Source organism: Rutilus rutilus (assembly GCF_951802725.1).
Source record: "Rutilus rutilus genome assembly, chromosome: 21".
In the NCBI taxonomy this organism is placed as follows: Eukaryota; Metazoa; Chordata; class Actinopteri; order Cypriniformes; family Leuciscidae; genus Rutilus; species Rutilus rutilus.
In genome coordinates this window covers 23,270,882-23,287,890 of record NC_140226.1, presented here as the reverse complement: position 1 = coordinate 23,287,890, position 17,009 = coordinate 23,270,882, and the positions used below count along the sequence as shown (strand labels likewise).

Sequence of the window (17,009 nt, the reverse complement as noted above, 5' to 3'; positions counted from 1 at the left end):
AGTCAGTTTCTATATGGGCACATTCTTTTAAAGAAATTATTTTTTTATTGAGCAAAGACCCATAACTGATGCAAAAAAAGAAAGAAACAAAGACAAATGAATGATCGTGTGAATTCATAAACATTTATATCACTTGTGGACAACTTGCAACTTCTTAAACCTGCTTAAACTTCTTGCCCCAACCTGTCCTTTAAGAAAACACCCTAGTCTGAAAACACAGTTCCAGGCTTTCAGTTAAATCTTTTCTAACTGAAGTTATATTTGATTACTTAGTTGGCTATAGTTATATTATTTTCTTATATTCTTTTTTTCTTCACTTCCTTCTTTAAGTGCGTCTTGACCCATTGTTGTGTTTTTGGTTGCAACGGATTCCAGTTCTCAGTTCAGCTTCAACACCTGAAGTTTTTCATTCTCCAGCATCAGCATCTGTCTGAGATCATCCATCAGTGATCAGCCCATTGCTTGCATGTTTAAACAGATTCCTCATCCGCTGATGTCTCCACCTATAAAAGTAGCCGCTGTGATTCATGGCGTTCTCGTGTTTGACACAGAGGAAAAATAGTGTGCTGCTTTCCTCGCAGATGCTCACAACTGCATCACGGCCAAATTAAAGGCTTCAGCTTGAGCTCCTGTTCAAAACAAGTGTGAACAGAGCCAGCTTGCCCCCTGATAGCAGCAACACCATAGGGGAAGAAATCCAGAACCCACTGAGGAGTTCAGCTTCTCCCACAGAGCGCCAGATAGATGCTTGCCTAATAGACAAATTAATTATTTTGATAGCAATTAATGAACGTCACCCAGGATAGGCCTTTTATCAGCACCCCTCTTTTCTTCGAGAGTAATTTACAGTTCCGCTTCTATTCTCTTGGCAGTCCTTTCAGGTTTTCTTGACCTCCAGAGGTCGGCTTCAGTGGCGAACGTGTGACGTCAGTTTGCAGTTAATCAGCTTGTAATTAATTTTCCATGTGTCCTCAGCCCTATTGAGTTATGACCCTGGCCTCCTAATGGCTGATGCAAATTTATCATTTTGCAAATTGTACATTTTTACTCATTTTAGAATATATCTTACGATTAAAAAACAAAACCGTCAGTAAATTTGAAAAGAATATATTTTTGGGAATAAATATAATGCTCTGTTACTTATTAAAGCTGCTTGATTTTCTGTTTTTGATTTCTAGATATTAAAATGAGCATTCATCATAAATTTACTTGGTCAGTAGCCAAACAGCACCAAATATCAAACTATTATTTTAAAGTAGCTAAATGTGCATTTATTATGTGTAATGATTAATCTTATTTGCTGATAATATGTAATACCATGATTTTTTTGTTTGTTTTTCATATTCATCACAAACTAGGCTCATTTTGTTTTGTTTTAAAAGTAAGGACTTTAGAATATAAAGCTTCATCTACCCGTACTGCCCTGAGTTTTCCCATGTTCATCTGCTGAAGACACTGTCCAATCACGTAACCCCTGCCACGGGGAAATTGTAGTGTGGGTATTAGTGCAATTTCTCACGGCTACATTTATAATCCATCGATCCTGCAGAATCTTTTTTTGGACACTGACTTTGTGCTATATCAGCTGTCCGCCTGCCATGTCAATACTTGGCCTGCAGTGGGGCATCATATTGATTTAGCTGTTGCCAACTGTTGAGTGGCTACAGGTTAATGTTCTCTGGTGGAGTGAATTTGTTTTTATGTCTGAGAATGAAGGATCGTTCTATTTTTTTCCAATGATCTTCCTCTTGCTTTATAGTGTGCACGGACAGTATGTATGCAGATGATACAACATTATATTTACTTGCAACATCAATTGAGCAATTGTCTACTGCTTTGGATGAGGAATTACAATTAGTTGTAAAGTGGGTATGGAATAATAAGTTGGCTCTAAATTTAACAAAAACCAATTAGTTCTAAATTTAATTTCAAACCATAGTTTAATATATAGTAAATTGTTGATACACTGTAAAAAATGTCTAACCTCCCCAACTCAAAATTTTCTAGTGACTGGTCACATCTAAATTTTTCAATTGGCGCAAGTGAAATTCTGTAAATTATCAAATTAAATTGACAGATTTTCACTTGGGCCAAATGAAAAATTTAGATGTGACCAGTCACTAGAAAATTTTGAGTTGGGAAGGTTAGACATTTTTTACAGTGTATTTGGAATGAATTTTTGGACCCCAGGAAGAGTAGGCACTACTTAGGTAGTGGCTAATGGAGATCCAAATAAACAAAATAAACTTATTGTTTAAATAAACAATAAAATAAAAGGATCATGCAAGGGAAAAAAAAGTAGTCATTGCTGCTAGTGTGTTCACTTTTTCAATCTAACAATAAAAAAAAAAAAACTCAAACTCAACCAGAAATATATTAAAATTATTATATATTTTTTTATTTTTTTAATAATGTATTATATTATTGTTTTTCCTTAAACAAATAATTGGTTTACAATATGCAATAATAGCTGGAAATTGTAGGTTTCGTGTGCTGGTTGCAGCAATAAAGAAAAGTTGGCAGGATCTCCAACATGGTGCCCGCGGGCACCTGGTAGCCCGCATGGAGACTCTGAGTCGCCCGCCGAGCACGTTCTAAAAATAGCCTGAATTGTTATCTTTTTTTGTTATCTTTATCTCTTATCTCTTTTTTCATGTTAATGACATAAAATGAGAAAATAACTAAAATCATTCAATAATTTAAAATATTTAGAATCTGCAATACGCATTACAAACCGAACGATACGTTGAACCATTTTTCCTGCTGACCAAAATTTAGAAAGCAGTCGCGCTGGCGCGAACACAACAACGCTGCCCAACATCAAATGCAAACTCAATCATGCGCTAATCATCTGTGCTTCTGCTTCACTGACCGTTTATCAGTTTGGACCAATGTCAGTGCAGCGCGAGCCGATCTTGATCAAGCGACACTGTTACTACACAGAGATACATTAAAGAAGCATTTGAATTCGCCACAGAAATAATAACATCGCTGCGAGATCTAGTGAGAAGCATTCAGATTTCTCCGTTATTACCCGTAGATCTCTATTAGATCAAACAGCGCTGCCGTGGAAACCAGGAGAAACATTGTGCCATGAAATAAGAAACATTCACGATGGATTTAATGTAGGCTAGTAGGCTAAAACACTAACTGTCACCATGGAAGTTTGGCAGGAATAGTAAAATGCTTTCAAGTACATCACATATATTTTCTAGTAGGCTACTTCAAAACTCAAATATGATCATAATATTTCAATGTTATTTTTAATGTGATGACCAAAACATTATTTTGTTCATCCTTCAAAGATTACCCCCCATTTATAAAACTAAAAGTTTCTAGATGTAGGAAAAAAACACACTTATTTAAAAATAAAAAAGACATTAATTTCCACTCTCAAATATTTATTTTTGAATCGTTTTGCTTTTGAATTATTTCGACATTATGAATAAAATTGCTGCCCTCAAATGTTAACCTGGAGCCTTGCAAACTTAAAAAAAAAAAAAAACCTTTGTTTATAACTAGGCTACTACAATAATACATTTCATTTTTTATAAGGAGCGGTTTTTGTTTTATATGCTGCTAAGACGACACCCAGAAGATGGGTCAATCAAGTATAGCTCCATCATTGTTCAAAGAAAAAAAAGATCATACTTTATGATGTTAGTTTTAATTTAAAAAAAATCTTTAAAAAAATAGATAAAAAAAATCAAGGAAATTTATCTGGCATTTCTTTCTTTTTGCTGTATCGAAAACGTACTGAACCGTGTCATCACTGTATCGTATTGAACCGAACTGTGAATTTTGCGAACCGTTACACAACTAATATATAATTATAAATTCAATTGTCATAATATTTAACAATATTACTGTTTGTTGTTGTATTTTTCAAAACTTGAAAGTGTGTGTGTGTGTGTGTGTGTGTGTGTGTGTGTGTGTGTGTGTGTGTGTGTGTGTGTGTGTGTGTGTGTGTGTGTGTATGAGTAGCCTATCAAACAAGTAGCCCTCTAGATTATTTTATTCCTTCAGGGAGCCCTCACTCACAAAAAGGTTGGAGACCCCTGATAAGATGCAGCAGCTACTTTTATTAGAAACAAACTCAAAGAAACAAAACACTCCCAACACGTGAACTTGAAGGACCGTGAACAGAACAACCAACCGAATATTGATGAGAACAGAAAATTAACTGAAAGATGCACAGGCCTTAAATACAAGAGCAAACTAATTAACAAAATGAACTTCAGGTGCGACAGATAATCAAACAATGAGTAACTAAGGAAACAAACTGAAAACTTAACCTATCCAAAACCAAAACAAACACAGATAAATCATGACAATGTAAAATTAAAGGGGAACTATGCAGGTTTTTTAGCTTAATTTACCTTAACTGAACAGCTTCGGAGTCATTGGAATGGTTATATGACTTTTTTCAGGTTGAATGGTGGTCTTCTCGCACCCCCCAGCGCCTGTGAACGGAAAAACCACCCTTGCAACTTTGGGCCGGCAGGAAGTATCGCATGATATCAGGTCTCGCGATGTAACGAATTGTTTTACGGCACTGCACACATACACTATCTAAACATTTATATGCTAGCCTTCTGTGTGTCATACATACCAGTGGACATGGCTCCGTGCGTTTGCCGGCTTCTTTGAAAACAAATGCACATGACCAGAGGGAGAAGATGGGAGGGGGGAGAGTCGCCAACGAGTTTTGATGACTGTCTTGTCAGATATCTATTCTGAAGCTGTAGGGGGAGCTCTATAGAGAAACCCGCGAGCAAAAAGCGAGAAAACAGCGAAGAAATGACCAAAACTGTATAGCGCCGCTTTAATAATGTATCTATATTATAAATTCTAAATGAATAAATTATATCATATTTTATATATACGTATTGTATTGGTGCGTTCCAGGCAACCTGTAACCCGTGTTTTTCCAACCTTATACCCGTGAAAGTGCACTGGAACGGCAGTCAAACCCGTGACTTCCCACCCATGAACTCGTACTAGATCGATGTACTCCCAGTTACGAGCTCTGACGTCACATAGCCCGCGAAACCATACAAAACAACAATGGCAGCCCCTACGGATGCAGTGTTTCTGCAGGCGGTACACGGTGAGAATACACTTTAGGACAATATAACATTGCAGTCAAATTAATAATAATATAATAATAATAAATAAACAAGGAGTAAGCACCTTTGGCGATAGAAATTATTACAAATGCGCATAAGCCCCGTAAGGTCCGCCATGCTGGTTTGTTTACATCTAGCTACCACAATTCCTTGCGCTCAGGTAGTTTGGCGTGACTGGCCTGAAACGCTACAAAGTCGTGAGTCGTGGTTTGAAGTCGTGATTTACGTGCTCAAAAACCTGCCTGGAACGCAGCATAAGATATAGGAGAATATGGAGCTCATACTCGAAAAGGGAAAAAAAACAACTCAATTTTATACGGAGGCCAAAAATTAGCAAAAATATGATATTTATATGGTTAAAAGGAAGGTGAACTTCTTATAACTTGTGAAACTCAATTATATCTGTATAGCAGTATGCCAGAATACTTAAATAAAATGTATATAATATAATATGTCTTAGTGAGATATAATTTAAATGCTTAGTTTTATTATAAAAGCTCTAGTTTTTATTGTGGGGGGCAAAACATAATGCACTGCAATACAATGATCATTGAGAGAAGTGTTCATCTTGAAATATTACTAACAATATAAAAGTTATTCTTATGTTAACTTCATAAAAATCTGTACAGATTTCACAGCCAAAAATAAATAAATAAATAAAAAATGAACATGTACCACGACGCAGGACGTTAACTAAAAAGACGACAGATGGCATGTAGTAGATTGTGTACAACAGGTTTTTAGCAAGATCTGATCATCTCAATCATTTTAGAGGCCTTAGAAATGTGTGTATCAAATATATACTTTATAGGATTAAAACCAAATGTTATGTTTATGCTGTGATTGTAACATTGCTAGGGTCATCCTCGTTGAGCCCTGACCAGTGAACATGCTGTAGGTTTCAATCAATCAAAAGAGACTTTTGTGCTAGATGTTTGATTAAGCTTTAGCAATCATTGCTTAGACACGTATGATGTGCAGACGAGTCAGATCTTGGAGCAGATGGTGTAATGCTGTTCAGTAGCTCTTCAGCAGAGAGGAGAGCTTGTGGTCTTCTGTGGTCTGAGCATGCTCATCCTTCTTTTTTTGGGGGTGGGTGGGGCTGCTATTGATCCCTGGCTGTGCTGTGTGCCGTACCTCGTGCCAGTGCGTGTGATTAATGTGGACGTCATGGCGGCGGGACTGAATGAGGCTACGGAGCGCAGGCGGTCTGAGCCGCCAAAAGCTTCCTCCCTCACCATGTGTGCAGACGCCCCTCATTACCGAACACTTATCAAGCCTACATGAGAGATTAGGCAGGCCCAGTCACAGCCAGCACCAGACCCGTCCCATCCATTCCTCCCTTTCTTTCCCTCTTCGTCTTTTTCGCTCTCACACTCTCAACGCTATCGCCTTTTCCCTCTGCTTTCTCTACATACGTTCCACCGCTCTCTCTGCCTCTCTTGCTCTCTCTCCCCCTCCTGATCTTTCCAGATGTTGCTCAGCAGCCCCATGAGAACCCCAGCGATGGGAGATGTATTAATACATCCTATTGATTAGATCAGGACCCCTGACAGTCATTTGCAGAGATACCATCTGGCTGCTGTTCCAATGCCTTCACCCAAACAGGACGTGACACCTTATTAATCTCCACCGCCACTCTATAGACGCTTCGCCTTTTGCGCACAGAAGCCTGACTCTGTCGGAGTGGCAAGCGGAGATGCTGGCGGACCTGAAGGGTGCAAGAAATTAAGGTTATTACACAAATTGAGCCATATGGTCCAAATATTTCAGAGCTGAAATTTACTAGGCAATAAAAATTGCTCCTGCCTTCCTAATGGTGTAAATTACAGTTTAACCATGGCTCTAATGATGTCCTTCTGCTGCCTGTAACCACTCTAACATGAAGGACATTGTTTAAAAAATGCACAGGAAAAAAATGAGGAGGGGGGGGGTTTGGGTTGAAACTCTGGCAGCATGTTTACAATCTGTTAGTTTATCATTAAGAACACAGTGAAGAGTGCATAAACATGATGGTGGAGCGTTGGACCATGTCTTTGTGTAGACTCGTTTACACACTGTTGAAGTGGAGCAGAATGATCCGAGCAGAACCCCGAGCAGCTCGTTTGGGCCCTTGTTGAACCCAAACTCATTTGCTGAAAGGACAAACAAAAGGGAACTCCCGATGGTCTGCGGTTTTTGATTATGGATTCCTCAGAGCTTTTGCAAGTTTTATTCTCATTTAAAGTTTCAGATCAGGCCGATGACATAATGTTCTGACCAATTTATGTCTATAACTTAAAAATTCAAAAATGTTTAGGTGTTAGAGTCATAGCCTGGTGGTTTTGACATGCTCTTTTTTTTTATATAAATTAAGCTGTACATAAGTGAGAATGTGAGTTCGAATCTGGTTCATGTCATATCCTGGTCATGTTCCTCTCATCGTTTCCTCTGCAAGAAATGTATGATTGTATAATATTAGTGCTGTCAATTGATTAAAAAATTAACTAATTAATCGCACTTTTTTTTTCTATAATTAATTGCGATTAATCACAATTAAAAACATCAAGAGTTTTTAAAATGTTTATGTTGTAATAATTTCACAGTTACTCTCCAAATGAATGTAGAAACAATAAATAGAATACAATAAATATTTTAAAGGCTTTTTAAGAATGAAGGCCAGTATCACTGATACTAATACTGCTACTGACGTCTCTATGAAACTGATTTTTTTTTAACATTAATGATAGACTAATTATATGTATAATTGAAAGCTATCGATTTCAACATTTATTAGGCTTTAAAATAAAAAACTTAATTTAAGTGAACTTAAAACAATCTTCACATAAACTCATTATAATAAATGTCATATTTACCTGTGGCCTACCTACCTGTCTAACAGGTAGGGAATAAACAGAAATTGAATAAAGTTATCAAACACTTTACAGTCTTAACTGCATAAATTATAAATTAAATATAGTTGAATAATTATTAAAGCTACAATTTTCTCTGCTGCCTTTGTTCTTTGATTAACATTAATGTTAATCGAAGAACGTGTTTATTAGGCTGCTGTCACTTTAAGATCTGTCACTGCTGTACATGACGTGGATCTGACATGCTGTCACGCGCATCTCATTTTCTCTCACAACTCTTTAAGTTCATTTAAGATGTTATTTAACTCATTCAAGACTGCTCTTATGAGAATACTCTACAAAACGCGTCTTTCTGTGCATCATTAAATTATTATTTAGAAATTATTATATCAGAAAATTAATGTAGCCCTACCTAGTATTTCAAATTAAAAAAGTATTTTAAAAATATAAGTATACTCTATATTATGGACTTACAGTGCTATGCATAAGTGAATACACCCATGCTAAAGTTGACTAAAAAGAGGAATAAAAAAATCATATTTTGGAAATTGAACTTAATGCCTTAATTAAAAAAAATAGGAAAAATCCAACCTTTAAAGACACCAATTTTCTTTGTGAATGAATAATGTATCGTAAATAAATAAATGTTCTTCCTTAAAATACATGGTGCATAAGTGAGTACACCCCTATGTTAAATTCCCATAGAGGCAGGCAGATTTTTATTTTTAAGTATTTAAAAAAAATTTTTTTTAGAATACTATGCATCCTGATAAAGTTTCCTTGGCCTTTGGAATTAAAATAGCCCCACATCATCACATAGCCTTCACCATACCTAGAGATTGGCATGGGGTACTTTCCATAAGATCATCTCTCAATGCAAATCAAACTAGCTATTAGGCTAACTGAAATAAAACCATGCCAATCTCTAGGTATGGTGAAGGCTATGTGATGATGTGGGGCTATTTTAATTCCAAAGGCCAAGGGAACTTTATCAGGATGCATAGTATCCTAAAAAATTTTTTAAAAAAATACTTAAAAATAAAAATCTGCCTGCCTCTATGGGAATTTAACATAGGGGTGTACACACTTACAGTATGCACCATGTATTTTAAGGAAGAACATTTATTTATTTACGATACATTATTCATTCACAAAGAAAATTGGTGTCCTTAAAGGTTGGATTTTTCCTAATTTTTTAAATTAAGGCATTAAGGTCAATTTCCAAAATATGATTTTTTATTCCTCTTTTTAGTCAACTTTAGCATGGGTGTATTCACTTATGCATAGCACTGTAAGTCCATAATATAGAGTATCATAACAATAAAAATTCTGCTTTTATATTGGCTAAAATTTGCTTTTGGTATGTAAAGTAAACACTCTTTTAAATCTAATTTCTGATGTAAAAATCAAAAGTTAGTGGCACTTGACTGTGTGTGCTTTCATTTTTATTTTCTTAATAGGGCTTCCATCATTCACGGTTCTGATTGTCATGCATACTCAGCCACAATCAGAGGAGGTAAACGGTACTTTCCTCTGTTTCTGTATATGTGTGTTTGCATGCATGAAGGGTTTGCTTCATCAGACACCAGCCCAGTCTGAAGAACAGCTGAGTGATTCAAGAGCCCTCTGTCTGATTGAGGCTTGGGTTGAACAGAACTTTACATCTAAACCACAAATAATTAATAGTGTCAAGGCATCTCAGGAACTGGGTGCTGTTATTAGTACTACAGAGCAAAAGGGTAGATGTTTTGAAAGGATGCTCTAGACCCTCTCAACAGTTAAGCTAAAGTGTGTGAAGGAATGGAGCAATGGTGATAGTAAAGAGATAGTTCACCAAACATGAAAATTCTGTCATCATTTGCTCATTTCGATCTAAACCTGTATGGGGAGGGGGGGTTATAATGGAAGTCAGGTTTAATGTTGCTTTGGACCCCACTGACTTTCAATGCATGGATAAAAACAATCTTAAAAATATCTCCTTTTGTGTTCCACAGAAGAAAGTAAGTGATGACAGAATTTTAATTTGAAGATGTGCACTATATACTATGTGTGTATAAAAAAATAAATAGACAACGAGGGGTATTCAGAGATGAATGATAATGTTTTATAAGAAAATGCATCATTGCATCATCTAAAACTCTCTGACAGATTATGAGTGCAGGTTACTTAAAACATGCCCAAAGGCTCAACTTTGCCGAAAGCTCCATTTGATGCTTTTTGATGAGGCATTTCCCGGGTTCTGTAGCTGTTAGCATGATACTAATAAAATCTAGCTCAGGCTGAAGTCAGCAGTGGCAGGCCGGGACAGTATGTCTACTGTATGCAAATGAAGCAGTCCCACACCTTTGAAGGGTCAGGAATCTCCACTTTCATCTAATCAGCATAATTGTTGTGACAAATCCACATGGTTATTCTTAATTAAAATCATCCCCTGGCCCAAGCAGCCCCCAGCGCTGTCACAGGAAATAACACATATGTAAGCAGCTGATGAGACAAGGGAGACCTGTGCTCAGTTGAAAGAGGAAAAGAGGAAAGAAAAAGGGCTTTAAAAGGCTTCTTTCCCCTTTACAAATGACTGATTCCCTGAGCTAACACTAAATGTGCTTCTGACTCTGATACCTCTTTAATGTTTAAATAGCGAGGCCTCTTTCTGCCTCAATTACAAGAAGTCTGAATTCGGTGCTTTTGTCTTGAAGAAGAAGCCTGACTGCTTTGGCTTCCATAAATAAGCCATGCATTACAGATTTAACAATGCAAATTTTTTTTTGGGGGGGGGGGGGTTACTTTGTTTTTGTCTATATATATTTAATGGCTCTTAATTAAAAATATTGTTTGTATTGTTCTTTATGTTTTTGTATATGTTTGTGTGTGTGTGTGTGTGTGCGTTTATAATAGTTTAAACACCTGACACACTCTTTTTTTTAAATAAGAAATATAATTCTGTTATGCTGAGAATTTAATCATTTTATGAACGGTGGATCTGTGCATACCCAAAAGGCAGCATAACCAATTCTCTTAATCAAAACTTAAACACTTCCCATTTTAGGGATCTGTGCCATAAACATTTATTTGGAAATCTATAACAAAAATCAATTCTCTTAGTCGCTTTTTAATGGCTGCCTTGAGTATCCTGGATGAGCGAGCGCCTGCTTGTTAATGTCTTGGTGCCCATGTTTAGGAAAGTGTTTGATAGCATTGCCATCTAGGGGCAGGATATAAGTCTCTGTGCTGAAATAAAGTGAAATGAAACAGCTGTCTCTATTGACAATGTGCATATGTTTGCTGGTTTATAGTCCAAATGTTCTCAATTTTTCAACCACGTAAAAAGGTAGCGTTTTAAATGCTTCAGTGCCTCCCAGCGATGTAATGGATTGTGGTGTACAATCTGCATAGGGATGTTACTGAGGGGTGCTGTAGTTTTACTGTTGATGGTAAGAATTATGTGTTGTTGTTTTTTCCTGGTCAAATAAAATTTTATTTTCAAGGAAAAAAAAAACATTTACAATAATAGTAGTAGTAATACTAATAGTAATAGTTATTATTAATAGTAATAATAATAATATAAAACGTCATTTCTATATTTGTTAAAAACAAATTATAAATTATTTTTATCAATAATAATAGTAATATTGCTAGGTGAATAACATATATACTAACTATATTTGTGTCTTTTGTGTTGTAGGGTAACATTTTTCAGGCTCATGTGTTTGGGTTGGAGCCGTACACCACATATAATGTGCGTTTAGAGGCTGTTAATGGAGCAGGTCAGGTGTCTAGTCCTTGGACCACTGTTCGGACCCTTGAAGCCTCTCCAAGTGGCCTGGCTAACTTCAGCGTGGAGAAGAGAGAACACGGTCGAGCACTGCTGCTACAGTGGGCTGAACCAGCCTCTCCAAATGGAGTCATTAAAGTATGCTACGCACAATTATGGTAACATTGCAATATCACGCTCCAGAATCTGCCATCATTTAACATATTTATATCCACAGATGTACAACATCTTCAATGAGGACAACTTGGAGTTCAGCGGCCTTGCACGTCAGTTCCTGTTCCGCCGTCTGGAACCGTACACGGTGTACACGCTCGTTCTCGAAGCTTGCACTGAAACAGGCTGCACGAGGTCCGCACCTCAACGCGTAACCACCGAAGAGGCCGCCCCGTCTTCTCAACCGGCTCCTACGGTACAGCAGGTCCAATCCCGCAGCGTTGAGCTCCGTTGGTCTCCACCTGCCCAGCCCAATGGCAGGATCTTGCAGTACCAGGTTCTGGCTGTAAGTGTGGAGGATGGCAGGGTACGGAGTGATGAAGATGACTCGTTGAGAGCCAAGATTGTTTTTATCCAGAACGACACCCAGGCTAACAGCTTCTCATATAATATGTCTGGCCTTCTGCCCTGGAGCAGGTACAAGTTTCGTGTGCGTGTTTCCAATGCGGCAGGATATACTGATAGCTCCTGGCTCACGGTTCACACCAAACAAGCTCCTCCTAGAGGATTGGCTCCTCCGGTTGTCCGTCATATAGAGGGAAAGCCTAATGAAGTCTTTGTAGCTTGGACACCTCCTTTGGAGCCCAATGGTGTTCTTCTGACGTACAGGATTCAGAGGGACAACGTTGGCTTCCATTTCAGCTTCGACTCGAGCGTGTTCAACTACACTGATGTGGATTTAACCGCATACACTCTCTACAGTTACGCAGTCATTGCCTGCACTGTGGCTGGGTGTGTTACCAGTGAGCCGAAGCAGATCAGGACGTTAGAAGCCGCCCCTGCTAACGTGGAGCCACCTATGGTGTCTGATGTCACTTCCTATTCATTCAATGTGTCGTGGACTGTTTCATCCATCCAGAATGGTGAGATTGTGATGTATATTCTCAAAATGAACAATGAGGAGATCTACCGTGGGAAACGGTCAAGTGTGCTGGTTTTGGATCTACAGCCCCACATTTCCTACAGCCTCGTCTTGACGGCCTGCACCAATGGGGGCTGCACTGCAAGTTCACCCATTCCAATCCAGACCAGAGAAGCACCGCCCTCAGGGATGCCCACTCCTACTCTTAAAGTCACAGGCCCTGAATCAGTTGAAGTCACATGGAGAGAGCCTGTCCAGCCAAATGGAGTGATCATAGGGTATGAGCTCCGTCGAAATGGGAGCCTTATATATACTGGCATGGACACCCGTTACCACGACTTCACCTTACTCCCCAGTGTCGAGTACAGCTACATCATCACTGCCAATAATAGTCAGGGTGCTGCTACCAGTCTGCCGGCGGTGGCCAGGACACAGCCTTCAGCGCCCTCTGGTGTGGCTCCCCCCAGACTGCAGGCCCTAGGGCCATTCAGCATTATGGTGCAGTGGGAACCCCCTGCACGACCTAATGGGGTCATCATCAGCTACTCACTTTACAAACGGGACCCTGCTGAGCCCAACGTGAAACGCTTCATTTTCGCTTCGCACCACAGTGCGTTTCAGAGTCAAAGTTTCTCCCTCACTGCACTAAAGCCGTACTACAGGTAACAATACAGGCATGCAAGTCTAACACGGTTTAGTCAAGGTCAGGGAATTTTGATTTGTAAGGTAAATACTTACAGTTGACCAAAAAAAAAAACCGAATTGCTACTGCATGTGTGTATATCTGCTTTATAATCTGCTTCATAAGTAGCTTCTTTTTTATATTTGAGGTTTACTGTGAATATTTGCCTTACAACATAAATATATTACCCAGGCCCAAAAGTATCTGTTCATTAATGAATAGCATTTATAATTATTATGTAAAAAACAAAACAGTTTAGTTGACTTTGTTCTTGATACTTTGTTCTTGATTGTGACTAGTATAACCACCATTATTTCGACTTCGAGTTACTTCACGATTGCCTCCGGTTGGAGAGAAATCCCTGCTGTTGTAGCCAGTATTGCAACCACAAAATAAAACAAAAAAAAATTCTCTAAAATTAGCCATTTGCTTGGTTTTTTGGGGCTAAATATGGATGGATCAATATAATTCTTAAAGCATCTTTAAATACAATTGTATGTTGTCCAGCTGAACATCTTAATATACATTTAACTGGTCAAACTTTTACAGTTGCTGCATTTGAGACAGACACACTGATAAAACAAATGAGAGAAGGAGGAAAAGGAGAGAGAATCTTGGTGGGGGAGGGAATCAACCTTGAGCCTTTTCTAATGTTTCCATCCTTGGCATAGACAAAGACGGTCAGAAGGAGGAGGCACTCAAATGAGGGATGACTAAAGTCTGGAGCTGTATACGTATGTTGAAGTGAAAATCCAGATAAGTGGGGTGATGATAATGGTTCATCAACATTATCAACTCGCCACTCATTGCCTCTTTCAGATGACCGTCCCTTTATTCTCCTGCTCTCCTCTCTTCTCTCCCTTTTGTCCTTCAGTCCATCGCTGATGACCTTCTGAAGGAGAAAACTGTTCTTTGTCTACACTAGTTATAAATAACGGCACTTTTTACCAGGATAAGCACAAAAATTATATATATTTATATTCCTAAATATTCAAAATAATTAAAAAAAATTTAAAGTAAAAAAAAAAAGATTATAATCATAAAAAATATTTGGCTTCTTTAACTGAAGTAAACAGCATTGTTGTACATTACACACTGATATTTTACAACCGTGTTTATTATTTTTTTTAATGTATTATTATTTATTTTCATACATAATCTATTTATTAACAATATTATTGGTTGTTTAATATTTATTTATTTTATAATTATGTGTTATTATTTATTTTTATTTTTTAAGTATTATTTATTTATTTAATACTTATTTGTATTATTTGTTTCTGTATTTTTTGCAGGTACGAGGTAAGAGTGGAGGCCTGCACCCTGTTAGGCTGCGCTGCTAGTGACTGGTCTTCAATACAGACGCTTGAATCGCCCCCTACTGGCCAACCTGCCCCTCTTCTGGAGCTGCAAACTAACCCTAAGGGCATACAGACAGTCTTTTTGCTGTCCTGGTCTCCTCCAGCTGAGCCGAATGGGAAATTACTGCACTACGAGCTCTACCGGAAACATGTGTTAGACACTGAAAGCCGATCTGCAACTACACTGGTGTACCGCAACTCATCAACCTCCTGTCATGATGACAAACTCCTGCCCTACACAGCCTACCAATACCAGGTCACACGGCTGTTTCTCATTTCACTCAATCGTATTTTACACTACAAATTGCTTAGGTGACCATCATCAATTGATTTGGACTTTTTCAACTTTTTATATAATTTATACCTTTATAACTTTTTCAACTTTTATATAAATTACTATATTGCACAAAGAATGAACAGGCTTGAACAGATGAACAGTTTTTTTAGTGGTGCTTGTCTGCTGAAGTGTTGTGGATAGTTGACAGAGGGTTGCTGTTTATTCGCTAAAGTGTTTCTAGTCGTTTCTAAAGTCGTTTCGAGGCCATTGCTTAATGTAAGCCTGTGTTATTTTAGTAATATTAAATTTGTATATTTTCTGTTTTTATTTTACACTTAGTTTTAGTAGTACTGCTTTTGATATTTTTAATAGTTTTTAGCTAAAATTTTAATTGAAGATTTTGTAGTTTTTCATTGAATATTTATATTTTATTTCAGTTAATGAAAACAATTTTTAATAGTTTTCGTTTTAGTAAACAACAACACTGCTATAAGTCTTTCTAATGCATGATGTTTCATGAATATAAAATGATCCCTTTGGGATACCTAATACTTTATTATTATAGTACATAACATTCTAGTCTAAACATGATGGTCCTCAAGGAATATTTAATTAGCATGATTATTTGTTGCTGTTGTGTTTAGTGTTTTGCTCATCTATACTCTTCCATTCACGTAGACAGGCGTTTAATCTAACTCACTATATTCATCGCACCACCGTCCTCTTACGAGACCTTTCTTAATTGACAGCCTAGCCTTTGGAGCAAAATAACATTAGCATTTGACTGTCAGGCTTGAGAGGCGTGGGCTGATCAGGACTAAATTGATAGAGTTTGCCTGATTGTTCCATCTTATTTATGAGCGGTAATTTATGACAGCTGGCGGGCGGAGCTGAGTGATGACGGACAAGCGACAGGGCCATTAATCTGAGCCTGGCTGAATGCTGACGATTACGATCGAAGCCATTGAATTAGCTGTTGGGCCTCCAACATGTACACGTATTGGAAAGACCTTTTAATGCCTATTGGCTTTCCCTGGGGAAGCTGCTAACTATACTGAATGTGTCATGTATGTCTATGTCTGCTTATTTAATGGTATCAAATTCTGTTCGTCGACCAGTTGAAGTTTCAAGTAGTCGGGACTACCACCACTACCATCTTTATGTTTTTGTCCTAATGTCACGGAGTCATCTCCCTTTTTGTTGTGTTTCGTTTTACTTGTTCTCACACAAGGGCATGTGTCCCTGTGAAATCAAACCCATCCCATGTTAAGAGGCTACATATTTTATTGACACTTTTATGTAAAATCTTAATTAGCCTAGTGCTCATAACAGAAAAGGGAACTTTTGGCCCTGTGTCCATAACTGGGGGCGTGGCCACGGCCAATGAGGATCTGTCTCCGGGCAGATTCGGCCCCAGTGGTGTACACCCACATCCATTAGAGCGCGCTCATGAAATAGTTTTATTTTCCCGCGTTAATTACAGCTCTGTATGCAAGTGCTTCGGTGGCAATAAAACGTCTGCGCCGCATACAAGGGCATGAAGATGTCCTGCCTGACTCCACTTTAAAACGTAGCACTCATATCTCTTTTCACAAAATTCCTATCCGGGAATCGGAATGATTTATCAGTGAGAAATTAAGGTTATCGCACTTCTTTGTCCCGTGTCATTCATAACGCCGCTTTTGGCCACACGCACTCGAAAGTGTCACTCTTTCTTCCTCACTGTCTTCCTGCCAACGTGACCTTTTCTCTCTTTGGGTGACAAGAGGCTGTTTCCGTGACTGCCCTCCTTCTCTTCTGTCACCCCACAAGACCTCCGTCACCCACTTGCGCTCCAGCACGTCTAGTCGTCAGTTTGGCA

The 17,009-nt window shown here is 38.2% G+C and overlaps 1 protein-coding gene across 1 annotated transcript in view; it reads left to right on the top strand.

Annotated features, from left to right (window-relative positions):
* Nucleotides 1-17,009, top strand: part of ush2a (Usher syndrome 2A (autosomal recessive, mild)) — a 219,274-nt gene that overhangs the window by 192,669 nt on the left and 9,596 nt on the right. Inside the window, exons 62-64 of the mRNA XM_084393685.1 lie at nucleotides 11,664-11,891; nucleotides 11,971-13,490; nucleotides 14,806-15,127. Of these exons, the coding sequence (XP_084249811.1) occupies nucleotides 11,664-11,891; nucleotides 11,971-13,490; nucleotides 14,806-15,127 (2,070 nt within the window). The remainder of the gene's footprint in view (nucleotides 1-11,663; nucleotides 11,892-11,970; nucleotides 13,491-14,805; nucleotides 15,128-17,009) is intronic.